The following is a 27,334-nucleotide window of genomic DNA, read 5'->3' on the forward strand; positions in this document are numbered from 1 at the left end:
CACGCAGGCCCGGGGAGAACATGCAAACTCCACACAGGGAGGCCGGAGCTGGAATCGAACCTGGTACCTCTGCACTGTGAAGCCGACGTGCTAACCACTGGACTACCGGGCCGCCGAAAAGGAATAAATACATCTTAAATAAATCTTCAGGGGGAAATAGCTGTATTTGTCATGGTTCTGTTTGTGACCAACAGGTGGCACTGTAGGGCTCAACCTGCAGCTGCACAGCTGTTGGTCATTGTGTCATTAGTTGTCTGTTTAAAAGGACTCCCGACACGACCACTCGGTGTTGGGTCATTGTCTCTGTTACTGTTAGTAATTTGCTTCAGCCATGGTTTTTGTTTGTTACTTTTGATTATTTTTATTTTCATGACTTTGTTTTGAATTTAGTTTCCTCAGTCTTTTCTTAATAATTTTTGTCTAGGTCACCCTGCTCCTCCTTCCTGCCTGCTTTATGGGGTCCTACGCCATCACTCAAAGTGAGCATCAAAGAAATTGTTTCCCATCATTTTCCCCTCCCAGCACTCATTCCGGGCTGAATTTTCTATCTCTTGAAAATGAGAAACTGAAGCATGTCATGAATATTTCATCCACTTCCACCAAACACCACAATGAAATCGTTCATCTGCACGTACTCCTTGACATACTTAACAGCAGGGTGCAGACTCCAAGATGCAAGAGCAGTCAAATTACCTTTTTTTATGCCAGAAAGTGAGCCTCCATGAAGAAAAGCGCCGAGACTCTTTATCACAGGCTCTCATTATTGATTGTCCGATCAGATGACATTGTCTCGGGAGCCGTGGAGGTTGGGGACTCGGGCAATATAGAGCAGTGATAAGTGGAGCCTTGCCGGCTTCTCGGAAATGAGCCCGTCAGTCCCAAAGGCTTCATCTCACAGTGATTTATTCACTCATAGATAGAGGAAGTCAAACTGGTCTAAGTATTTACAGTTTTTATTTATCATTTTGGCACCTTTAGATCCCAAAGCCGATGGTGGTACATCATTTTTTTGATCCATTTACGATGTCCCTAAGCTCCAATTTGGAACCTTGTCTACACGCCACAGTTGCAGGCAAATTGTCGTCAGACCACCATTTGTTGTAGTACCGCCGCATCGCCGGACGGTGTCACTCATTCATCATAATCTGATGCTCATGCCGCCGTTTAAGTTTTGTTTGTCTCTCCGAAGACCAATTCCAAATCCTTTTGGTTTCATATGAGAGATGACTGACGTTGTTAAGTTTGTGTCTTGTCTTTTAAAACGTCCTAAAATCGGTGCATTCTGACCGTCTGAATTGTAAAAATAAATAAATAAATAAATAAATAAATAAAAATAAAAACATAACAGGTATTCATTCATATGTCTTCCCCAAGTAGAAGAGGCTGGAGGAAAAGGCCGGCGGTTCCGAGGATGCACACCAGGACAAAAACCCACAGAAAGATGCGGTCGATCACCATGGCGACGTATTTCCAATCGTCCTGAACCTGTGAGAGGAGCGACAATGACAAAGCAGGGAATGAACACGAGGTATTTACAATCGATATGTTTTTCCTGCCTTCCATGCAGGCATTTTGAAAACTCACTTAAATTGCCGGTCCACCAAAACCCGATTAGTATTACCTCCATCAAGGTCATCAATTTAAAGGGGAAGGTTGTTAGTTAAATTTGTTAATTGATGATGATGAGTACTTCTTTACAAAAGATATCACCATTGTTTACTCCCAATGTGGTGTATTAACCACTATACAGTACATATATGGTAGTTGTTTGTACATTGTTTGGATGCATTGACTTACCGTACCTTGCATTGCCATCGACTGCGCATGCGTGAAATGTCACCTCGAATGTTTAAGGCTTATTCCCCACGTTGCTCACGCATGGAACACACGGTCAAATATAACATGAAAGAAAACGCATGTGTCTGCTTCGTCAACCCAACATCACACATTACATCCCATTAACCAGACTGAAAACTGTTAGAAAAAGAAAAAGGCAAACTCCACAGATTACAATGACTGAAATACTGTAATGGCAAATTCCAATCCGTAATTATACGGACAGGAGGATGCTTGCACTCATTCGTGACATGGGTGAGCTGGAGTCTTGCCCAGCTGATTTTAGCCAAGTGTTAGCTTTACCTGGACTGTTCGTCAGTCCAGGTGATCGCTGGCCACATAAAGACAAACAACCATTCAAGTTTATATTCACGTCTCGGACAATTTACAGCCTTGAGTGAATCTTACGTGCATGTTTTTATGAAAAGTCCACAAATGTATGCATACTGCATATAAAGATTCAACCCCATATATCCTGACTGTGTATTCCGTCGTACTGCTACAATAAACTCCGAAGTGAAAACATGAAAATGACAGTCATGCTCCTCGCTATGGACCCTTATGTGCCATCAAGCTAGTACGACACGTACGGTACCAAAAATGTTTTCGTTAATCAAGACTGCACACATGTGACGAGGAAAAAAAGAATAGTATCAAATGTACTTGAGATGACCGATATAGCACATCACGTATAATCAAATCTGCACTGACAATTTCCTACTCCAAACTGAATGTCTGTCATAGGATCAAAACTGACCTTTGTGGGGCAGCAATGCGCCAAAAGACATCCACACTGATGGAGATAAAAGAAAAGGAGTGGAAGTAGAAGAAGGAATAGAATGCTCACCGTCAACTCAAATCACAACATCTTCACGTGAATGGCTGTAAAATACTGTAAAACGGATTTGCATCATAAATCTTGAACAGGATTAACCAAAAAAATATGATTGCCGACTCAGGATAATTGTTTGGCTGCAGGAAATGATCCATTTTCTCTTTGTTGGTCTGTGACAAATCTGACAGAACGAATGAATGAGTGTTTGATCATCCATCAGAGACAGCAATGGGTAGTGACAGAGAGAAGAATTAAACGCTTTTCCACTTGAAGGCTGAAGGCACAATAAATCTGCACAGCCACCTGTTGCCATTCACAGAATACCAGCTTCGAGTTCAAATAGACAGGCCCAGATTTCACATTGACGCACCAAAAATATGTGGGGGACCACTTTACGCCACTTTAGCCTGAACAAGACAATAAACTGTGAATTGTGAATGGGTCGATCCCAGATGAATCAATTTGGGTCTGGAAAACGATTGTTCTGCCAGCATTTGGGAGCGAGACATTCATCTGTGAGTGACTGTGACAGTGGAGGTTTCTTCATTAAAAAGAGTTTCATGCTTTCTGTGAAAGTGTGGACTTTGTTGGTTTTATGAGTATGCACCGGAACTCATCCAGTTGTTCAGGTTAATCACTCAGGATAAGCATTTAGAGCCACCTGAGAATCGGGCCTTTGCCGAGTTTAATCGCAAAGGAAGAAAATGCTCAAACTGTGTACCCAGCATGATTGAGCGCTCACCTCCTTCGCCTCGTTCTGCATTCTCATGTTCTCAGCGATGTATTTGACGCTCTCAAGCGCCTCCCTGATCTCAGGGGAGAACGGGAGCAAAGTCAAGACTCCCGCATCCAGAGACTCTGAGCTGGAGCACCGACTCCCTGCTCCAGGCACGCCGCCTCCGGTCAAGACCCCAAGGCAGCTCAAGCCGCCACCTCCTCTGGAGTCTGTTGGCAGATTCCCGGACCTCTGGTGCAAGCAGCTGTTGCAGCGCCCCTCGCGGCACAGCGAATCTGACCCGGCGCTTTTGGTCAGCTCAATTGCGTTCAGGTTGTTGAGATTGGTGATCTCTGGGTTGTTTGGGAGCCTCTGGCGGTTAGTCAGGCTGGACACCACGCTGGAGGCCAGAGCCCGAGCCTTGTGTTGGGGTCCTGTCGTGGGAACGCCGCACGGTCTCTGTTGGATCATCTGAACGGTCTGGTTCGTTTTCTCCGGATCCCTCTCCGGTCGGGTCATGAACATGATTTTGGGGAGCAGCCCCAGGAAGACGCCGCGCACCCACCGCGGCATGGTGTGCGTCTTGGGCGTGCGGTAGTGGACGTTAAGCACGAACACGGTGATGACGATGGATAGGGTGACGAATATCATGGTGAAAAGGAGGTACTCGCCGATCAGCGGAATGACTAGTGAGGTGGAGGGGATGGTCTCGGTGATGACCAGGAGGAAGACGGTCAGGGAGAGCAGCACGGAGATGCAAAGCGTAACCTTCTCGCCGCAGTCGGACGGGAGGTAGAAGACGAGCACGGTGAGGAAGGAGATGAGCAGGCAGGGGATGATCATGTTGATGGTGTAGAAGAGCGGCAGCCGGCGGATGTACAACGAGTACGTGATGTCTGGGTAGATCTCCTCGCAGCAGTTGTACTTGATGTCGTGCTTGTAGCCGGGGGCGTCGATGATCATCCATTCGCCGCTCTCCCAGAAGTCCTTGAGGTTGATGGTGGAGCCAATCAGCACCAGGTCGATCTTGGCCTTGTCGTAGGTCCAGGAGCCGAACTTCATCGTGCAGTTTTGGTAGTCGAAGGGGAAGTAAGTCACATCAATCTTGCACGAGCTCTTGAAGATAGCAGGAGGGATCCACGTGACTTCGCCATTGTACCGGAGCAGAGCCTTAGTTTTGTCATCGACCTGGAAATCTCCGACTGCACTGTGAAGAAAAACAAAGGCGGGATGGATGAACCAACTTTGAGTTCTCAGGTGTTTTCTCATTGACCGAACAACGTACGCGAGAAGGCAAGTCTCTGTAAATGAACAGTGCTTAACTCCCCCTCCCACCGTACTCGTGACGTACTCTAGTGATATCTGTTTCAAGTACCATCCGTTTTAAACACCGCTTATCCTGATCAGGGTTGCGGAAGGGTGCAGGAGCCTATCCCAGAAGATTTAGGGCGAAAGGCGGAGGATACCCTGAACTGGTCACCAGTCTCGAGTCACATGTATACCTTTCAGACCCACATCCACACCATGTGGGAACCGATCCCAAAATGCCCACATAGAAGTCCAGCGAGTGTACCACACCACTATTCCTGACAATTGGAACTATACTTGAGACTGGTGACGTTTTACAAGATCACAAAGAGGTAGGAACAGACAGGAACACAATTTGACAAACGATTTGTCCTTTTTTAAACAAACTGAACTCAGTCTTCCAGAAGCATACGAAAAAATGAACCAATCCATGGAGAACGATCTCACCGAGTTTACTGTGACTTTGGTTCAATTCATTTTTGACATGGGCTCTGTTTTGTTAATTTCTTTTTTAAGCTTAGTTCCCAACAGCCCTCCAAACATCCTCCTATCCATTTTTTATAATGCTTGTCCTCAAGGTGGTTTCATGGAATCAAGTGATTGTTTTGATTCAAAATGTTGAAGTACCGTACTTACTTATAACTTACTTATAAAAATACGGTAGCCCTTTGTGGGACACTTAAAAAAAACTCAAAGCAATGACTGGATTCCATTTTGATTTGTTTTTGCATTATCATTAAAAACCAAAACACTCACTTGTTGTATAGCACAATATCAGGCTTCCATATCCTGTTGGACGGCACGCGTATGGACTCGACACCTCCGAAATCTTTTGGATTCCACTTGAGTTTGTAGTCATTCCAGATCTAAAACATGACAAGTTCATCACCAGATTTTGGTGAATTTAGGAGAGAAAAAAAACAAGAACTTATGACAGATGGTAGGATGTGAAGACTCCTTCTATAGCGCATTCAAGCCTGATACACATGTTCATGTAAATTTACCTTGCGGGCAACTGGCAAATCAAGACCATTGGATGGTTCAGTGGTCGTAAGAAACATCAAAAACTTTGTGGCTGGTGCAACATAAAAGTTAACAAAAAAGGAGGTCATAAATTGCACCATATAACCTAAGATGAAACTCACGTGCTCTGATTGTAAACCGACCTGCCATCCTCTAACCCAGACCCCCACTCTCAATAGAAACAATTAAAAAAGAGTCAAGTTATTTAGTTAGCGCAGAAGGAAGTAAAATGTGCTTAACGGGCCTTTTTACTGTTGGCAGTCCTTGAAAAAGTCTTAAAAGCGACAATAGAGGTGCAGCCAGTGGGTGCAGTAAAACTTGCACTTAATTAAATGTGTGTGTGGGGGGGGGGGTGCCTTAATTGTCGCCTTCCTTTTAGGTACGAATGAATGTCTGCAAAAAACAAAAAACAAAGACGTAAAATATGGCACATCTCATAAATATAATAAAGTTGCACAGAGTTGGCCCATTAAATTCATTTAATCAGTGTCCCTGACCAATAAGTCACCCAACTATTGGTCAGATGAAATACAGTATTGAAAATTCAAATAATTTCAAAAAGAAAATTATTTGAGGAAATAAGTGGAAAAAAAGGTGGATAATTATTGAAATGGAAATAATTTTTAAAAAAACTTACGTGTCTCAGCCACAGGTTGGTCTCCATGATCTGGTTGACTTCATCCTGACAACAGAGCGCGAGAGAGGATTTTAGGACGAGTCACGCTTGAATATTTTAGCAACAAAAACAGAGAATACTGTCATGTGCGAGCGTCCCCCTTGACACTTGCGTGCTCTCAGCTTTCTGGGCAGTTCAGGTGGATTTAACTGGATTGCAAGCGGGACATATGAGGGAGATTTTGAAATTAAACAACCAAGAACAGTAATCCGATTCACTATGCTTCAGTATTTGTGTGTTTTTCTTGGAAGGGTGTGGTCTGAAAAGTATTTTATAAAATAAACACAAAAAAACACAATAACAAACAAACGTTAAAAAAACACATGCATTCTGCTTCCGAGCTTTGACTTTTCATCTGAGGAAGTTTAGTCATACAGCATGAGTTGGAATCTTTCAACATTTCGTTGTCTTGACAATGTAATTCCCGAAATCATATTTTAATCTCTAGAGAAAAACAACAACAACAAGTGAAAAACAAGCCCAGTTGCCTCTATTCCACCCTTGTGAATTGCCATGATGACTGATTATGCACCCAAACCCAAAATTGTCACGGTGCCATCATGCACCGTTGCCCATCAGTCATGACTCCATCCTCATTAAACAGAGTGATGAATGTTAGAAGGAGCCCCACTCCATGAATCCCCGCCGAGTATAGACATACAGTATAGGCAACCGAGTTTCTCACCACTTTGACCAGCTGGGACATGGAGACCTCGAACTGCACAATGACCGGCTCAGATACGTTCTCCACCGGTCGAATGAACTGATTGTACTTGGAGAAGATGACGGAGAAGAGCTTGTGCTCACCCTCTGAACATGCGCCTCCTGATGTCACAGGACAGAGAGACGGACAGATAGACACACAAATTGATACGTTGTCCATATACAGTATCTGCGATTATCATTTGTGATTTTTTTTTTCTTCAGGGGAAAGGAGGGAACAAATAGACCTTTAAATAATAATTGAAGACAAGGTGCAGGCAGATGTTGCAGATAAAACAAAGTCAATATATATATATATATTTTTTAATATTATTTGCTGATATTATGGTGATGAATATAAACTTAATAAAGTTTAGGTTGTAGGAAGCATATATGAACTCTGTGGCTATATATGTCCAAAAATATGACGTTTTATTTTTTTTGTGTAGAAGTAACTTCACACACACACACACACACACATATATATATATATATATATATATATATATATATATATATATATATATATATATATATATATATATATATATATATATATATATATATATATATATATATCTGCAAGGCAAAATTCAAATAGAGTGCTTGTTAAAAAAATAAAATTGATAAAAGTAACTGATAAAAAAAATCATTGTACCAGAAAAAATCATATATTTATATATATATATATATATATATATATATATATATACATACACAAATGTCACAAAAATCGCAACACACATCTAGTCACCTAAAGCTTTGTTACAGGGTTAAAACATTCTGTTGAAAAGCATTATCCAGAATTAACCATGTTTCCAGAAAATTGTTTTATGTTAAGTCACACAGCTGGTGCATTCCAACTCACCCTGAAGATGTAAGAATAAGATGGAATAGGTGGACGCAAAATGGAGGTAAAAACTGCCTTTCATTTTCCTGGCTGCTGGATAAAGACTGTGCTGGATCCTGGCTAAGAGAAAGTGAACTAGAGGATGAGTGAAAGGATGCAGAGCGCCAAGGAGCGCGCACGAGCGGGAGGGAGGGTGGCAGGCTGAGCCAGCTTCTGACAGCAGGTTGATCGCCACGGCAACCTATCAGAATTTGAGGTGACACAAGCCAGGGTTGACATCCTTTTATATCATGTCATGCATTTATTCAAGTATGACTTTTTAAATGCATGAATTTACTTCTTCTTTTTATCTAGTTGAACGATTGAACTCTTCAGTTGCAGGCCGTGTTGTTATAACCACAATGAAAATTTTCTTTGAACTCATGAATTAAGCTTTGTTAGTCAACTATGGAGCTCTGCGGGTGCCGGGGCATGACAAAAAAAATATTTCCCTCAATGAACTGATATGTATCCACAGTTTACTAATCTGATCACACATTCTACGAATCTAACAACTATTTGAGACAGGACATCTACGAGAGTAGAGTACCCCCCCCCCCCCCCCCACTCCTCTCAAAAAAGACCACACCCTGAAATAACAACAGATTAGGGACACAACTGTCAAGGAGAAAAGAGGTGGTGTATTTTTGGAGGTCTGCATTTATTTGGAAGGTGTACACTTTCACTTGTAAATGCGTGCGTTTCTTTTCTAAGGGAGAAAAAAAGCAATTTAAAACCACACCCATTTAAAAAGTTGACTGGTGGACACAATAGCAATGATCCTGTTGTTGTGAGCATTCTTTTGAGAAATATGCCCGTTGTTGTGGTTTTCAACCGCGCCCTTCCCTCCCCCGTCCAATAAACAATCCACTTTTCCTCCTGCCATAATGATTTTCCATGCTGTCCTTCAATCAGATGAACGAGCAGTCCCTTAGATAAATTTAGAGAGTCCCACATGGACATGAAATGGAGAGGTGCCAGATGGGAACTCCACTGCTGAAGCCTTGAGAAAATATCATAAAAATGCATCGTCAGGGTGTTTGTGTTTGACTTTGTTTTGGCCTCGTCTAAATGGTGGCTAATTGTGTCCATCCTATCCTATCCATCACACTGAAGAGATACACACACACATGCACACGCAGAAACGCTCATTAAAAGTCACAGTCTAGTAAAGCGTATAATAAAATGTATCTCACCCTAGCAGCTAATTACACCAAAGCAGTCAGACATGCACCCTATCCCACAGGCAGGATGCAAAGTGAGCTGCAGTTATCTTGAAAATATATATCCAGATTAAATTTCGGATTAAAGTCCATTTGGAGAAAAAAGGGAATAGGGGTGGTGTAGTTAACATGGAGGCTGATTGCTATCTTGTGATGAAGCTTTGGCAAAACGGGCGACAGTCTGCAGAATCTCTTAATGAGCACACTCAGCACCATTTAATGAGCGGTATCGATGGTGCGTGTGTGTGTGTGTGTGTGTGTGTGTGTGTGTACGCGCGCGTGTGCCTGTGTGTGGTGCGCTTTAGTTGAAATACCAGACTTAGTGACAGTGTTTTCTGATTAGGGCACAGCGATAAATCAATTTTATCGATTATTTCAGGTCGATTGCTCAACATGATTGTTTTTGCACCTTCCTGAGCTCAAAGTGCATCTTCACCTATGTGCACTGCTTGCACCAACAACATGGCTCCAAACAGGGACACTGGTGTTGCCAGTTTAGGGATTTTTCTGAACACATGAGTGACTCTTTAGAAATAAATAAATAAATAAACGCAGCCACTCTAAATTCTTACTCAGGAACAAACATCATTAGAATTATTTTCACTGCTTTGCCCAGTCGAAGGCACTCACAGAGCCATCGATAGATATATGGAATAGTATAATAGATAGAGAGACAAACACACGACAGTGTCTCTTCATAAAAGCTCTTATTTATTTATTCAACTGCAGAGTGTACCAGGCGTTTATTTGAATGATGTGACATAGCATTTATTTGCGGCGGAGGTCATCATTTGAAGCTATACATTCGTCAAATGTGAAATAGTTTAGAGCGATTTAACACGACACTCATGCCAAATATCGTCTTCTTCTGGAAATAGGGAGGCGCATATTTGGGGTTATGTGTTTATTTGTTCGATTTTATGACACATCTATTAATTGAGACACTGATATGATATATAGATGTATAATGTCAAATACAATTCAAAAGCTAAGGCTGGCATGAATAAGCCATTTTCGATTTATTTTGAATGATAATGCATTGCCTTTGATGGGAAAGTTAACGCTACCAACATGAAGACCACTTAGGCACGTGGCTTACCTGGGTTGCTTTGTCCCGTCACCTATTCAGATCTGTGGAATGGCCCTTTAATCATGATGTGGTCATGTTGCATTTCCTTCTTTTTTGTAATGGTGCAGATGTTCTTATATTCTGGTTGCAAGCTGCCCGCTGTAGAGTTGGAGTTCAAACTACACAGGGAACCCTTAAGATTACAAAACAATTTCTCCCAACAGAATAATGGAAATCGCAAACTGTCCCCACCATAAACCCTTTATTACCACTACATGTAATCTTTGAGTAACATCTGAAATCAAAACAATTAAAATGTAAATAACACAGCCGGCGGCCCAGTTCGCGCGTCGTTCACACAGTGCAGGGTTTGATTCCGGCTCCGGCCTCCCTGTGTGGAGTTTACATGTTCTCCCCAGCTGGGCCTGCGTGGGTTTTCTCCGGGTACTCAGATTTCCTCCCACATTCCAAAAACATGCATGGCAGTTTAACGGAACACTCTAAATTGTCCCTGGGTGTGAGTGTGAGTGTGGATGGTTGTTCGTTTGTTTGTGCTCTGCGATTGGCTGGCAAACCGGTTCACGGTGTCCCCCGCCTACTGCCTGAAAATGGCTAGGATAGGCTCCAGCACCCCCCACGACCCTTGTAAGGATAAAGCGGATCGGAAAATTGATGGATGTATGACATAGCCAAGACTGGAAGGTGATTGGAACTCACTTTAGACTGCGCACAAGCTTCATACTAATATACAATTGTGATTCAGAAAATGAAAAACCCCATAATATGACAAAATGAATAGTATTGACAGTCACTGTATTTTAATCCTTTGAGCAATGATTATTTCAACAGTGTAGCAACACATGTAGACAGGCAATACAACAACACTCATGGTCCGATATTGTTTGTCCTCGACAACAACAACAACAAAGACAAGCGTGAGAACAGCTAATTGAGTCAATTGTGAAACTCTTCTTTTATGTCTCTGGCACAAACACCAGAGAGAACACAAGGTGAGGTTGGAACAGATTGTCATTTCCATGTATTTAAATGGAAGGAAATGATTTAACATACGAGTGTTTTGATTTACGAATATGGCCACAGAATGAATTAAAACTCATATCTAAGACTGTAAAGGCACCACTGTATTGCTGTTCTCCTTTTGACACACCTCATTGAGGCGCTTCCTTTTTTTGGAGAAAGTCTCATGAAAAAGCAGATCACACCCACTAAAATGAGTTAATCTTCCTCCCCTGCTCTTCTGCAGATTTACAATGACTTCTTCCCTATCATGCTAAAAAAAATTAATAATAATTATGTGCTGATCAAATACGAGGCATCTCAGAGGTGGGTTGCTGTTGTTGTTGAGGCACCTGACTCTGGAAGAGGGGCTGGAGGAACAGGCCCAGGGTACCCACCACACACACAATGACAAAGATCCACAGGAACATGCGATCCACCACCATGGCCACGTACTTCCAGTCTTCTATCACCTGCAAGCACAAAAGAGCATCCGTCTCAGGGGTGAGTAGTTAATGGCTAAAAATTGTGAGTTGGATCTCAAACTGGTGGTTTAATAGAAGGATGTATATCATACAGACTAGGTTATCACAGTTTTATGACCTCGATAAAGCCACACCACTATTTCACCCCATTTTCCATCTGTCCTTGATTGTTTTTAGAAGCGCTTGTTCCTTACAGATTCCTCTGCCAGTCGATTTGATTTGTCAGTGGCATTTGATTTGCTGGGTCACAGGTGCAACTCAAGGCGAGTGCTCTGTCAAGGAGGGCAAGGAATTGAAGAGCACCAGCACATGTGATTTTGGTCCCAGTTTAGTTGAGAATGGAAGATCGAATTGTCAGTGAAAGATTCCGCTGGCTTGTGTCAATAGTGGATGTTCAGATCATGATCAGCTGCCAATGGCTAGCGGCTCAACATAAGGTTTAGTCGGTGCCCGATTAAAGATGGAGTCGTATGAAATATTGAGAAAACCTTTGGATGCTTGCACCTACTGTGTTATGCTATGCTGCATTGCACACCGTGGTTAATATTGTTAGACCCCGATCAGACTTGTATTTCCTGAACTGTAAACATGGCTGTCAATCCAATTTCACTACGCTTCAACTTGCTGCGCCACTATACACACTACACTACGATATCTCGACTACGATAGCTACAATTCAGATCTCCAGAACGTGATCAGACTTGTGTTTTCCTATCACTGTAAACATGACTTTAACTCTGCTAGGTCATTTTACTAAGGTACAATGTACTAAACTGCAGTGACCTATGCTGAGATGTACTATGCTGCTTCCTACCCAACAAGCACCTTAGCAAAGCAGTAGTGAACCTGGTAATGGCTCAGGTGAGATATTTCAAGACCCTTTGCGATAGAAACAGACTCAGTAAAATAATTATACATACGCTTTGGTCATCATCATCTGCCATCATGTGCTCCGCGACAAAGCACACCCCGTTCACAGCCTCTTGGATATCGCCAGTCGAGTGTGAATTGCTTCGAAGATATAGGTCCTGCGTCAATGCGAGACCACTGGAAACGGAATCCGTGGACCGCAAATTGCCCTTCCTGTTGGGGTGGTGAAACCCCAGAGGAAGGGTTGTACTTTTAAGTCCTGGCGTGGAGAAGGCAGAGTCTGAAGGCAAGGCTGAAGCCGTCTTGGGGAAAACAGTTTTGGATGCGCCAGGGGAACTCAAGCCCATTCTTGTGCTCCCCGATCGGAGGCATCGCGGTTGTCGCTGCCTCTGACGCAGAGTGTTATCATGAGGGCGTCTCATGAAAAGCAAGTTCGGCAGTTTGACCAGAAAGATGATCTTGACCCAGTGGGGCATGGTGTGTGTGCTCGGGGAGCGGTGGTGGACATTGAGCACACACACGCTGGTGATAATGGAGAAGGTCACCAGCACCATGGTGAACATCAGGTACTTGCCGATCAGCGGCACATCCAGCGAGGTCGGAGGGACGATCTTAGAGATCAGGAGCAGGAAGACGGTGAGGGCCAACAGGACGGATATGCACAGGGTCATCTTCTCGCCGCAGTCTGATGGCAGGTAGAAGACCAGAATGGCTAGAGAGGTAATCAGCACACACGGAATGATCAGGTTGATGGTGTAGAACAGCGGCTTCCTCTTGATGATGAAATCATATGTGACGTCCACGTAGGTGGCATCTAATGGGTTGATCGTACGCCGGCCAGGTAGTGCCAGGATGTCCCACTCGCCGCTGGGTGTGAAGTCGTCCATGCTGGCCACCTCCGTTTTTAAGATCAGGTCAACTTCGGTATAGTCGTAGGTCCATGAGCGGAACTTGAGCGTGCAGTTTTGCTGGTCGAAGGGGAAATGCTTCACTTCAATCTTGCAGGCGCTCTTGTAGATGGCGGGGGGAAGCCAACTGATGCTACCGTTGGAGAGCAAAATGACGTTGGTGAAGACTGTCACCTCGTAGGCCCCGTCGGCACTGTTTGGATGACAAAGAAATTAATCAGATTTTATGTCAACTTGTCTGGAAAGGAACGGATGAAAATGAATCTTTAGGATGCTTGGATAAGGACGCCTTTATCGGGAACAACTGAGTGCTCTGTATCAGTATCAGTTATCAGTAACCGCAATGTTTGGTTCGACCACATAAGCCAAGTTGCCCGAAAAAGGAAAAAGTAGAACTTTGATAATGCAAACTCCCCATAAGCAATGGTTCATTTGTGTGGGACATGATCTACTTTCAGGATTAAAACAGTATGTGTAGTGTAATGTATTATTAGTAATTTTTTTTTCTTGAGATATTTCGTGAATGAGAGACTTATCATTTGTTTTAATTTGTGAAAATGATTCATAATATGGCTCTTTTAAATGCCACTAACTTGTTATAGAGGACGATATCAGGAAGCCAGACGTGTCTGGAAGGAATGCGCAGCTTGTTGATTCCCTCGTACTTGGCGGGGTCCCACGATAACCTGTAGTCCACCCAGTGCTGAACAGGATAAGAAGAGTAAGTCGGACTTTCCAATTGGCATCTTGTTTTTCAGTGAGTACCGGTAATAATAATGGTGTGTGCAAGCAGTCGGCTCTACTGGACAAAAAAAAAAAAAAAAACAACGAACGGACACGGGTGAATTCAAATTAAAGATTGTTCATTCTATTAACCTGAGTGAGCCAGACATTGGTGGTCATGATCTGCTCCCTTTCATTCTGGAAATGACAACAGAGAATTAACAATGGAAGTTATAAACAGTTTCTGTGTATTTTCACTACTTCAACCAATACGTACAACGCTAATGAGCTGCGCCAGAGACACTTGCAGCTTCACTGTTACCCTCTCAGTCGGGTTGACCGCAGGGCGGATGAGCGGATTGTAGCGGTTCTCGCCTAGCAACCAATTAATAAGACGCTCCTCTGAGTCGGCACCGCAACAGCCTGGACACAATTTTTTTCTTTTTTCTTTTAATGAATAACAGTAGACACATACTCAAATAATCACACATTATTAGAGTGCAATTACAAAGGAACCCCACCGAAAAGAAAACCAAGTGAAATAACTTTTTTTTTTTTTTACAAACCTCAAAAAATGTGTTTAAAAATGCTGGTCAACATTCAATGTACATTTCCACTTAAAAATGGTAAAATAAAAAAATCCCAGAAAAAAAATCAAACATAACAAACTGGAAAAAAATAAACAATACACACACACATATATATATATATATATATATATATATATATATATATATATATATATATATATATATATATATATATATATACTGTATATATTTAATGTGTTTTAAAACGAAAAATGCAAATAGGTGAGTTTTCAGCGAAAAGCTGGGGAAAGGTTACACGGGGAAAAAAATACACAAATGGGGTGATTTGTGAACTGTCAACCAGGAATATGAAGGGGAGTTCTGTAGTAGCATCAGAGCTAAAATGGTGAATGCCAATGTTTACTTTTCATCCATATGAATATTGTGCAAAAATGAATAGTTGATTAAGTTTTTTCTGTTACAGCCAAAGGTGCATTAAAAATGAAGCCCATTTCCCATCAGTTGACTGAATGACAAACTCTCTAATTGGAGGGTCCTGTAGAATTGCTATGATGGAGAACTTGGAAAAAGTCATCAACTGTGACCTTTCGGAAAGAATATATGACTTGACGCCCCAATGATTGCAATGTTGTTCCGCTTCCAAACTTTCTAATGGCTTTCTTGTTGTTGAGACCCACTGTAAGTCATGAGCGTCCCATACACCACTGTCTGTCTAATGGTGCCATACATGCTAGCGTATCTGAATCTTCTTTCTTCTGGCTGCGATGCCTACCATGACTGTGAGCCCCTGCTGCTTCAGTTAGCAGATGGCGTGTTTTCAAGACCTCAGGGGTCACAATCAAACAAGGTAACAGACAATTACCGCCTGAACTGACAATTTCACCAGCTGTGTGTATCACTGGCATACTTTTTTTCCCCATGTACAAGTGTTGATTGAAAGTGTGGTCAGGCGTAGTTAATATCATGTTGAGGTGAACCCGCGTGCACTTGATAAGATATTTTCATTAGAAAATAATGTGATGTATTCATTATTATTGCTATTATTATTATTATACATATTATTATTCATATTTCATCATCACTTTTCATTTTTATGTCCAATCTTTATTGCGTTCAGAAATATGTTTCAATTGTGTTTTTTAAGTAGCCCAGAAGTAAATTTGAGTTGAAAGATGAAAAGAATCCAAATATTAGTGTGCCATGAGTGATCATCAATTGTGCGTGCAAATTTAGCCAATCTCACTGAATAGGCTTGAAACTTATTTTTTCACGACAAATAATGTATCTAATATTGATATTGACACCAGCAGCATTCATGTGTCTCGAAATATTTTTCGCATGTAAAATATATGCTTTGCCTCAGTAAAGTCTTAAACACTGCATTTGAACACACAAAGTAGACTGGGCTGATACTGTATATGCATGAACTATATTCTGCAAAAGTATTGGGACAGTCAGTGCAACAGTACCTGTACATTGCAAGTTATTTGGTTAATAATAAGCTCCTTTCAGCAACCTGTACATAACGCACGAGATGAACCGCTCTTACCGTGTATTAAAGTGAGCACAGAAGCGACGATGGCCAGAGTAGTCGTCATTTTCACGATACCGTGTGCTTCGTGGGACGAGTGAGCCCGCGAAGTCTCAGAGGAGCGCAACTTGGACCGCGCAAGCCGCAGGCGACGCACCCCAGTGCGGAGCCGGCATAGAGCTCCTATCGGTAAACAAAGTAATCGGCCCAAGAAGTGTCACAAAAGGCGCCATTGTGATGGAACTTAATTGAAATGAACAACAACAAAAGAAGAAGCAGAATTCGCCGTATGTACTTTAGTGGTTGTTCGTTCATCCGTCCATCCTGCAGGGGGACGCTCGGGCAACGTGTCCGCTCTTGCGGCGTCTCAGGCGGCCAGTGAGCGTCCAAGACCTGCCCAGTTTCGATTTACACTTGGAGCTCTCGTGTCAAGAACACGAATGTCCTCTCTTTAGCATTTGAAGTCAAACTTCTTGCATGCTTCTACTTTGTGGTCAAAGACAGGATTCGACTTGCAAAACTCTTTTGTGTTTGAAACTCCCATTTTCTATTAAAAAAAAAAAACACACACACAATTTCTGCTATTTTTGTCAAGTCATTCTCCACCACAGGATTTATTTTTATGTGCTCACAATTTCTGGTATTTTTTTCAAGTCTTACTTCACCTTAGCTTTGTGCTACCCCCACAGATGTCATGTTGACGGTAAAACACAAACGAGTACATTAGGTCACATAAGCGATTTTATGAGCAGTTGTGCTTTTTTATGTTTAGCGATCGATGTTCAGTGTTGTACTGAATATTATAATCAATAACTTCGGAAACTCGGAAGTTTGTTGCGTTGAGAAAGTGCAATTGTGAGATGAATCAAGTTTTCTCCTCTGTGGCATGTGATGATTATTGAGCATATGTATAGCAGTTTTGTTTTGAAAAACTATTTGTCCTGTTTTTCTTTTCATTATTATGACTTTGATTTGACATTTAGTTGTAATTTTTTTGTGATTTATCTCCTCCCAGAGCTGTCACCTTATCGTGGTGAAGCGATTTGTATGTCCAAGTGATCCACAAGGTTGTCTGGGGCTTCATACCAGGGCAAACAGGTTCACGGTGATAGACCAAACAAAGCATTTCTTAGAACCAGTAGACAGTGCTTTCATTCACTCAGACATTACTTCGGTTACTTAGGCCGCCCTCTGGAGCCAGGCCTAGAAGTGGTCCTCAATGTCCTGCAGCCAGTAGCTGGATGTGTACACGTGTGGCCTTGTTGGGCAGTCAAAAGAAGCAACGTGGGGTCCCCCTTTCCATGGGCTCATCACATGTGCAAGGTGCCAAGGTGGTTGAGTGCATAAAGAGCTGGCTGGCTGGGAACTTGGCGTTTCAGTAGCTCACCATAGAAGCTGGCTTGAGGAACATTAAATGTAACCTCTCGGGCAGGGATGGAACCTGATCTGGTACCGGTCCTATTGAGATTAGATGGACTCCATTCCACTCTCGAGGTTCACATGCTCTTGTCGATTGCTCATCTGATCAATTCCTGAATTGCAGCCTATTTCTACCTATAGGAAATTAGGGAAATATGAGTTGGCCTTTTTGTCACCATCAGAAAACTCTGATAGCTTTACAGGCAATTTGAAAGTACCGGTAACCTATTTCACTGTCATATGAGTGAAAATGTATACGCTAAACTCACTCTGACCTCTAATGACACATGACACAGGCTTGTGCCTGAGAAGCCGGTCTTTTCAGATTAACACCTCTGCGAGTCAGTTGGAGAGGTCTGTGGTTTAAATTTCGCCTCACGCTTCACGATATGGAGTTTGTCTATTTTCTCTGCTTTGTGCCTGATTTTATCGGAGTCATCCAAAAATATGTTCCATTCAACGAAGCCTCAAATTTGGCCATAGGTGTGAATGGTTAGTTGGTGTAAATCACCTCTCACTCGAAGTGAGCTGGGATCGGCTTCAGCTCACTAGCAACCAAAGTGCTACTGAAGATGGATGGCTATGAGCTATTAACTACAGTATTCACGCTAATGGCACATAACGGAGGATTGTACTTGAGAGGTGAGCCTCAGGCACATGAAGAACACTGTGCTCTGTGGCAATAAGTTCATTTAAAAGGATACAATATTCATTTTGAAGTTTGGAGCAGTATCCATAGTATCCATCCATTACCTGATGCACTCATCCTGAATTTGATAACTTAATTATTGTTCATGCACAATTAACACTTAAAAAAACACACACATTTTGTCACTTTGCTGTCTACTGATAATGACATCGCAGGGGTTCGTTAACGACCAGTCACGGCTCATTTGAAATTCGCAAGCTGAGCTGTAAGATAGCTCCGATGAGTTAAATTTTGCTGTCGACTGAAAAATTTTGTGTTTCGTGACCATACATGAATTTCAGACGAAAGATCTAAATTGCATCTTATATTACTTCTGCTATTTTTGGAGGAAAGTGGAGATGAAGTAGGGAGTGTACGAAATATGTTCAGCCTTGGTAGGGGCAGGGCCATTTCAGTATTATATGATGCGTTCATAAAGATCAGGCCGGCCCATATGATTTAAACCATAATAAAAGCGTCAACATAACGCAGGTAGGTCGACCACATGGTTTTCTCTGTGCAAAATCATGTATTTTTCAGAAGTCAGTGTGTTATAGATAAATGGACTGTGCACAGCCACTGTAATCGGATGAAGGTTATCTTGTGGAGCCCCAGAGTTCCGAGGGATCTGTTGTTGCTCATGCGACTTAACCAAGTCAACTGGCTCCCTAATCACATTCAAAGCAGTCTATTTACTTTGTTGTGGCTGGAGGCAACATGAGGCTGCTGTGAGAGTCCCATAAATGAGCGCATCACTCCCCTAATGCCTAAACAGTTTACAAGGCCGGAGGGCTAGGAAGGGGGGGAGAGGAGGGGCTGACAATGGGTGGCAGGGGGAGAGGGGGGAGAGCCCTGACTTAAAACTATTAGCTAGGAGTACCAATGTCTTGTTAATCAAAATAGGTCGGTCTTCTATACCAGGGATGTGTAAATTTGAGCTAGCATATACACAGTCATTGAGGAGCTGCCTGAAAACTTGAGCTAGCATGATGTCGTTACATGATATTATGAGTAGGGGTTTTTTGTCAAGCTTGACTACGCTTTGTAGAATGTTGAGTTAAACACAAAGCAATTATTTTGCTGTGCACTGCCTTTATATATATATATATATATATATATATATATATATATATACAAGCTGAATGTAAATGTCACACTGAGAGGGATTCTAGGAAGTTTGAGTGATGAAAGAGTTTTCTCTTGCCAATCACACAAGCAATGTATGTGAGTGAGCTAATCAGCAGGCTTCACTGTTTGGAACCTCACCTAGTCCTTGGGGGAGTTTACGAGAATGGAGAATGGGGAAGAAGAGCACGATGAGAAAAGTTGCAAACATATGGCGGCTGTGCTGGGAAGCAGTGTGTGGGTGATGAACATTTTCCACCAGTGGCTTCCATCTCAGCAGAGGGGGCAAGAAGAAAGAACAAATAAAGCTCTCGAGGGGAGCAACTCACCATCTGGATTGTCGGGAACGGTGACATATCCAATTTGGCTCTACCTGTGCGTAGACCGCTTGCGAACCTCTCTCTCACCGGGACCACATCTTGCACGATGAGATCCAGTCATGCTCTTGCAGACTTGTCAAATCAACCAGTCAGACCACAAAAGAACCTGGCGGCTCTACATACCGTTAAATAATAATTAATAATCCCATTCATGTTCCCCATTGAAATGAAATGAAATGCCGTAATCCGTTCTAGCTCCCTTGCAAAAAAATAAATAAAAAATTAATACAACTGCTGCCATATAAAATTTGGCAATAATTGCTCTTTGCCTTTTTTGCCAAGACTCACATGCATGGTTTTACATAGCAAGAAGGCATTGCTGAGGAAGATTTCTAGATCATCTCAGCCCCAATGTATGGCCTGTAATATAAGTGTAAATACAAATAATACTACAACACGGCGAGAGAAGTGAGTCTTGTCAAACATTACCCATCACATCACAACACTATTCCCTGTTGTCCGACTACCTCGGCATATCTGGTATATTTGCTGTGGGAGCTTTTTGAAGTAGTGATTGATCCATCTTCCTTGGCCACACTATGAAGCTCTAGAAAAATTGCTTTTTTGTAAACAACCCAGCAATGACCAAGGTCCGTTGTCTGTAGTAATCAATCTGTCACTGCGATAAGCAAGGCAGACAAGGCATTTGATTTGATTTATTGTTGACAGTCATAATATACAGTCATAAAATATTAAAAACAACCAGCATTTTCAAACAAAAGCAAGCTATACAAAACATATATAAACTTACTAGCTGGTTCGCTGCCCTTCGGGCGGCTCATCAGCTAGTTCCTGCGGAAGGCTGGTAAGGTGGGCCTTCGGCCCACAAAAGTGTTGTTGCTTGATTCAACTTTTTGTTCATCTTCATTGCTTATCGCGAAAATAAAGAGATGTTTAGCTCTACTAAATAACTAACAATTTCATTGCAATGCTTGTGGGTAGACAACATTTTTTCGCTAAGATGCCCGCGCGATCTTAGTGAGCCACTGCCTGAGCGGCGCAGTGGCGGCAGCAGCGGGGCGGTGAAGTAGTTACGTTTTGAAAAGGGACAGACGGAAGGACAGACCGCGTGCGGGACGACGCGCAATATATATATATATAGATATAAACATTTGATTTTACACACGCACACACAAACAAGTACATTGACCAGCAGGGACTTTTTGTCCTTTCTCTTAACTCCAATTTATGAACTCTTGTTCGATTCCTAAAAAGAATGTTAATATCTACTAAATTCAGGGTGCCCAACCAGTCGATCGCGACCAGTAGCCCGTGGATTGGTCCCAAGTCGATCGCGAAGTGTGTGTTGGGAAATCCAAAAAAAAAAGATTTGTTTGTTGTTTTAAAATTTTAACATGTACCTGAATGCAGTGCCTTAGGGTTGTGGGTAAACTTGGAGCAAGAAATGGGATACACCCTACCCTGGTCGCCAGGATTATTTCTGTTCTTCCTATTGGGGACAATTGGAATGAATTCAAACCGCAATGCTTTTGAGATTCTGTTGTATTTGCAACGACTCCAGTTTGCATAATTTGATTTCCATTGTTTTACTCCACTCATAGCATCATCCCCTACCTGACACAAGCCATGTCCAAGCCCCACAGAATGCAGATCCAGGTGGCTCATTTACATGCCCAACACTGACAAGCATTGATTGGATCTGCACAACCCTGACCATCACCTTCAAACCCCAGGAGGGACACTCTGTCATACTTAAATCTGATCGGCACTGACGTCAGAGACGATTCCTGTTCTGCCCAGCCCTGGATGTAATCAGATCTCAGTCTATACAATCAGATTTTGATGAACCTTTATGCTCACCGTAATGTCGTAATTGTATGATGTCCTGTTTGTCCGGCAATGACAAATAATGTACACCCTCCTCCCCTCATGCTTCGACTGTAAGGAAACCACAGATTGAATTTGGGAAGTCGTGTTAAATGCTTCTTCTTCACCTTCCTGGTGTCGGGTCAGAGCATCCGTCTTTTTCTACTAAAGTATGATGACGCGTCGTGTTCCTCTTGTCTTGAAGTGACACGTCGAGTACACGCCTATTAATTGGCTAATCTGTCTTCACCGGAGACTTTTCATTAGTGGCACAAGTAAGACAAGTTGCCCTGCTTGCGGATTATTGCCACCTGTTTCAAATAACACAACATGCCAAGAAGCTTCCTGATATCAGTTGACTGCTTTCGTTAGTGTCCAATTCAACTGCTGATTTCAAGCTAAAAAGAAATTTTAAAAGTATTTTTTAAACGTTAAACACCAATCAATTGTTGATAGACGTCTTCTGGCCTTCCTGTGTGGAGTTTGCATGTTCTCCTCGGGCCTGCGTGGCTTTTCTGCGGGTACGCCGGTTTCTTTACACAATCCAAAATCACGCATGGCAGGTTAATGGAACACTCAAAATTGTTCCTAGGTGTGAGTGTGAGCACGAATGATGGATCGCCTTATTGCCCAAAGACAGCTGGGATAGGCTTCCGTACGCCCCGCGACCCTTGTGGGGAAAAGCAGATCAGAAAATGGATGGATGCATCTTTTCATAGATTCCATTACAAACAGGATAACGGGCAGTTAAGCATCAACAGCGAAGCAACGTGTTTCTGTCACCTATCTCACACACCGTGAGGCATGGGAACAATAATGTGCGTAAGTGACGATGTAAATAAAGCCGAGAGACACTCTGCAGTGATACTGCCACAACTCAAGGTGACATTTATTCGGCCTTTGCCCCTAATGGGCCTCCGTGGACTCATTGGAGAATTACTAAAACTGACAAACACATCGACCATTGACTGGGCCTTTTTTTTTTAAACAAAATTATCCTGCGACTTCTCATTCTACTGTATAAATGCAAGAACAAAGTGATATTTTATTGTCATTAAGCATGTCATTTGTTTCATGAAAATTAATAGTATTTTCTATTTAACAGTTGATTGTTTTGAATGGATTGACCGACTTAAACGTATTTCATTAAAAATGTTATATTATTTTAGTTTTACAGTATTTTATTATAATACGATAATTAATTTCATTTTCTAGGAAAATAGGGCTTTAGCAGGTTATTTAGAGCCCATTGATTGCATGTTATTTCATTTACCACCTAAAAGCGTTCACTTTTCTCATTTCCTCAAGAGCCCACAGTGCACCTTATAATCCGATGCGCCTTATATATAGATCAATATTCTCTATTCTTGGATGTAGTATTTTCAATGTTCTGTCGAGTGCTTTGTTCTAGCTGCCGCGGTTGTGAAGGCTCTACACAAGGGGTGCCCAAACTTTTTGGATCGAAGATCTACTTTTTGATCAACTAACATCACGGGATATACCCTTACCGGCGCGCACACGCACACTCGCACACAAATTTAAGATTTACCTGCTTTATTTTATTTTTTATTCATTCATTCATTCATTTTCCGTACCGCTTGATCCTCACGAGGGTCGCGGGGGGTGCTGGAGCCTATCCCAGCCGTCTCCGGGCAGTAGGCGGGGGACACCCTGAATCGGTTGCCAGCCAATCACAGGGCACACAGAGACGAACAACCATCCGCGCTCACACTCACACCTAGGGACAATTTAGAGTGTTCAATCAGCCTGCCACGCATGTTTTTGGAATGTGGGAGGAAACCGGAGCACCCGGAGAAAACCCACGCAGACCCGGGGAGAACATGCAAACTCCACACAGGGAGGCCGGAGCTGGAATCGAACCCGGTACCTCTGCACTGTGAAGCCGACGTGCTAACCACTGGACTACCGGGCCGCCCTTTATTTTTTAATGTTTTTTTTTTTTTTGTGAAAATGAGACTGATTTGTGTGCAGTGTATATTAACACAAAAATATATTACTAACATGTACAAAGACACACAAATGGTTGTTTGTTTTTTTTCTTCTCGACACTCCTCAGATCTACTTGGGACCTGTCTTAGATCTACCGGTAGATCAGGATCTACCTAATGGGCACCCCTGCTCTACACAAATAAAGCTGGGTTTTATTCTCTTTATAGTAGTTCCATCTAGTTGATGCCTAATGCAACTGCAGCCACTATTGTAGCTTAACTATATATGTTTTAAAATAGGACATTCACTGAAGGTGCGCCTTATACTCCGAAGCGCCTTACAATGCGGAAAATACGGTACAGTACTTGATTATTTTTTTATTTCACTGACTTATTACAAACATGATATGCACATACATATTCTTGACTCTACAGTAGGTAAACTACACTTTTTTTAAACATCAACAGTAACACACAGAAAGTCTGAAGTGGCTCAATGGGGGAATGGGGGCGGTGTCTGGGGCATTTTGTGTGTGTGTGGTGGGGGTGGTAGGAATGTTGCCGTCGCCACGAGACAAAGTGCCAGTGCCGGATGTGGTGAATCAGCAGCATAAGCATGACGGATTGACTTTTCGCTATAGCACGACTTTATGACATGAGTTATAAATGTTCCAGCGACAAAACTTATTGACTTGACATTCAGCCAAGTTTTCACAGCGAGAATACTTGACTTTGGCTGGAGCGCACATCCATGATTGACACAACCAGCATAGTAGACTTTCTTTCTTTTGTTTTCTCACTTTTTTAGTATTTCTGGAATCAATTTAGCACATTTTTATATATAAATGTATGTTTGTTCTCATTGTGTTGACCATTGCTCTCAAAAGAGTATTTTAATTCTCCATATTCCCATGGTTCAAGTAAAAGTCTTTTTTTTGTTGAAAATAAATGACTGCAATGACGATGTAAAATCGAAATCTTGTTACCAGTTACAAAACTGAAAACTCCCCCTTTAATGTGTTCTGAGTCCGTTTCAGTTGAAATTATGCAAGCATGTCAAACTTCTAAACTTCAGAACTGTGAGGTAATGTGTTATCCGCTCAGCTGCCATCTTGCTTATTAATTCTATTAATTCAAGAAATTCAAGCAAGACTACAAAATACAACACGCTAATGTTTGTGTATTTCTATTTCATAGCAAGCGGTGGGCTCCCTGACACGTCGGCCATCATCTGGGTTGTGAAGTCGTAAAGGTTATGAATGGCGGGGAGTGATTCGCTGAGATGGAATGAGGTGACGAGGCGGGCTTTTAATTAACTTTTCGCCTGCCGCTGATGTGGAGGACGGGAGAGCAGGATAAATCAGCTAGGACAACAGCAATCTGCTGCTTTATTGGTGCGCACACAAGACCCTTGGCATGACGATGTGCATGTCAAGCAGATCTTTTGCCGGTGACATGAACAATGCACATTGGGCCGTTACATTTGCTTCATTGAACAATGTGAAAATGGTGCAATGACTAGAATGTAACTCAGTAGAGCGCAGACCTGCACAAAGGCTGAACTGCTGACTTACAGTATGTGTCAAGCAGGTTACTTCCTGGTTCATGTTGGATGATGGTCAGTCACATGGGAGTTCACCATTCTGGGGGCATGGGGACGCTTCTATTAATGGCCTAATAGATATAAAGCATAACTGCAGCTTTATCCGGACCTTCACCGAAATATAAAGAAGTTCACACATAAAGACCAGAAAAAATGATGACTCGTAGTTGATCATGTTGAAAGTTTAGTAGCGATTTTGTCTTCTTTTTTTAAGTCTACTGTATGTGTGTGTGCAAACATGCATGTCACCATTGTAACTCTAACTGCAGAGCTAACATAGTGACATGCTCTCAAACACACATACACACACACTTTACAATAGTGGCATTTGTCACTGTATGAAAGCGAATGACTGAGTGTGCTAAACTGGAACCTCGACCTTTCGTAGCAATCAGTATTACCTCCTGACCTCTCTGTTGAGAGCATACAATGTCTGCTGCAGGACCGGGGTGCAGTATAGGTGACCCAGATATTTGTCATTCCTCCCTTAAGAGGTTCATTGCTTACTGCATGTGTGACTCCCTGCATGAGAGCACCAAGGTGGAAGAAAACAACACTTTGATGGTATGAAATGCAAGAACATTACTGTACTGCAAAATATGTTCCAGTCACCAATAAAAATGGAAGAAATGTAATAATTATTTAATGACAATAAAGTTGTATTCGTACAAGAGGGGGGGAAAAATCCTAGTTCCAAAGACAAATATAATTTTTGCCGAATAGCATTATTTTTATGACATTATTATTAGTAGTAGTAGTAGTCGTAGTAGTAATCATAATTCTGTTTTCGTTGCCAAATTATGATTTTGTTTTGAAAAGAAATAACTGAATCAAACATAAACTTGAGGCCTGTATCTGCCGACCACTCTTAAAGCCCGTTTTCGCCATAACGTCAAGAAAAGACTCTGTTGTTTGGCGAAATATTGCCCCCTGTTGGAAGTTCTGTATTAATACAATCAAACAATGTGAAGTAGGTTTTACCTTTTAAGCAAGTAATCATTGTTAGTACATTCCGGTTGCTGACGTTGCAGAAGCCTCATGCAAAAGCCAAATGTCAAAGTACCTTCTTGACCTCTGTATGAGATTCTACCATGACCCTTCAGGGACATCGTGCATATTTCTGTGGGCATCTGTGCAACACAGACAGTTTGTTGGGATTAATTATTCTGCTCACTGAAGCCACAACTTTTTGAGTGGAAGTCAGCAGCGCACAATCCCCAATTTTGTCCTTTTCAGCCATGATGCTGTAATCACTGTGCTTCACTGTTGGTACTGTATGTTGTTCTTTGGGTGATGACCAGTGTTGTGTTTGTGTCAAACATACTTTCTGGAATGTTATTATCACTGGAAACAAAATCAACTTCCTGCAAGCAATGCAGAATACACTCTGACACTGGTCGTATAGGGACCAAGCAGCACTTATCAATGGTTTTTCATACTCCTGAAACGCCCTCCACAAAATTCCACGAGACACATGGTTGAACACCTCCAAGTCCACAAAACACATTAGACTAATTCGGGGTACGCCCATGGACCCTCAACGACACTCCCAAGTGTGTTTAGCTGGTCCACTGTTCCACGGCCAGGGGGAAAACCACACTGTTCCTCCTGAATCTGAGATTCGATTTCCTGATGGACTGTCCTCTCCAACACCCCTGAATAGATCTTTCCAAGGAGGGTGGGGAATGTGATCCCGCTTTAATTGGAACATGTCCTCTAGTCGGGGCGGCCCGGTAGTCCAGTGGTTAGCACGTCGGCTTCACAGTGCAGAGGTACCGGGTTCGATTCCAGCTCCGGCCTCCCTGTGCGGAGTTTGCATGTTCTCCCCGGGCCTGCGTGGGTTTTCTCCGGGTGCTCCGGTTTCCTCCCACATTCCAAAAACATGCATGGCAGGCTGATTGAACACTCTAAATTGTCCCTAGGTGTGAGTGTGAGCGTGGATGGTTGTTCGTCTCTGTGTGCCCTGTGATTGGCTGGCAACC

At 42.4% G+C, this 27,334-nt stretch overlaps 2 protein-coding genes and 1 long non-coding RNA gene across 4 annotated transcripts; 1 reads left to right on the forward strand and 2 right to left on the reverse strand.

Annotated features, from left to right (window-relative positions):
- Nucleotides 1–336: 336 nt before the first annotated feature.
- LOC127599220 (uncharacterized) lies at nucleotides 337–25,658 on the forward strand. The gene is made up of 3 exons (XR_007962032.1): nucleotides 337–479; nucleotides 1,375–1,528; nucleotides 24,947–25,658. It is a non-coding gene; the product is annotated as an uncharacterized LOC127599220 (long non-coding RNA).
- Nucleotides 1,327–8,095, reverse strand: chrna3 (cholinergic receptor, nicotinic, alpha 3). The gene is made up of 6 exons (XM_052062876.1): nucleotides 7,964–8,095; nucleotides 7,079–7,218; nucleotides 6,355–6,399; nucleotides 5,451–5,560; nucleotides 3,414–4,593; nucleotides 1,327–1,485 (listed from the first exon to the last, which is right to left on the reverse strand). Exons 1-6 carry the CDS (start codon nucleotides 8,025–8,027, stop codon nucleotides 1,357–1,359), a joined length of 1,668 nt encoding a protein of 555 aa, XP_051918836.1. The 5' UTR covers nucleotides 8,028–8,095; the 3' UTR covers nucleotides 1,327–1,356.
- On the reverse strand, nucleotides 11,399–16,730 carry chrnb4 (cholinergic receptor, nicotinic, beta 4 (neuronal)). Of its 2 annotated transcripts, XM_052062890.1 has the most exons (7): nucleotides 16,657–16,730; nucleotides 16,380–16,544; nucleotides 14,557–14,702; nucleotides 14,433–14,477; nucleotides 14,150–14,259; nucleotides 12,699–13,749; nucleotides 11,399–11,766 (listed from the first exon to the last, which is right to left on the reverse strand). In XM_052062890.1, the coding sequence occupies exons 2-7, from the start codon at nucleotides 16,426–16,428 to the stop codon at nucleotides 11,599–11,601; spliced, it is 1,569 nt and encodes a 522-aa protein (XP_051918850.1). In that variant the 5' UTR covers nucleotides 16,429–16,544; nucleotides 16,657–16,730; the 3' UTR covers nucleotides 11,399–11,598. The 2 variants fall into 2 exon arrangements, with proteins under 2 accessions (XP_051918850.1, XP_051918851.1); XM_052062891.1 differs by having other exon boundaries at nucleotides 16,380–16,724.
- Nucleotides 25,659–27,334: the final 1,676 nt, after the last annotated feature.

The sequence above is a fragment of the Hippocampus zosterae genome, chromosome 4, assembly GCF_025434085.1.
Source record: "Hippocampus zosterae strain Florida chromosome 4, ASM2543408v3, whole genome shotgun sequence".
In the NCBI taxonomy this organism is placed as follows: domain Eukaryota; kingdom Metazoa; phylum Chordata; class Actinopteri; order Syngnathiformes; family Syngnathidae; genus Hippocampus; species Hippocampus zosterae.

Coding starts and splice junctions, on each gene's coding strand:
- chrna3 (XM_052062876.1), bottom strand. CDS start 8,027: ATGAAAGGCAGTTTTTACCTCCATTTTGCGTCCACCTATTCCATCTTA. Junction 5,561..6,354: donor CCAACCTGTGGCTGAGACAC/GTAAGTTTTTTT, acceptor GTCATGTTTTAG/ATCTGGAATGACTACAAACT. Junction 4,594..5,450: donor GATATTGTGCTATACAACAA/GTGAGTGTTTTG, acceptor TTTTCTTCACAG/TGCAGTCGGAGATTTCCAGG.
- chrnb4 (XM_052062890.1), bottom strand. CDS start 16,428: ATGACGACTACTCTGGCCATCGTCGCTTCTGTGCTCACTTTAATACAC. Junction 14,478..14,556: donor TGGCGCAGCTCATTAGCGTT/GTACGTATTGGT, acceptor TGTCATTTCCAG/AATGAAAGGGAGCAGATCAT. Junction 13,750..14,149: donor GATATCGTCCTCTATAACAA/GTTAGTGGCATT, acceptor TCATCCAAACAG/TGCCGACGGGGCCTACGAGG.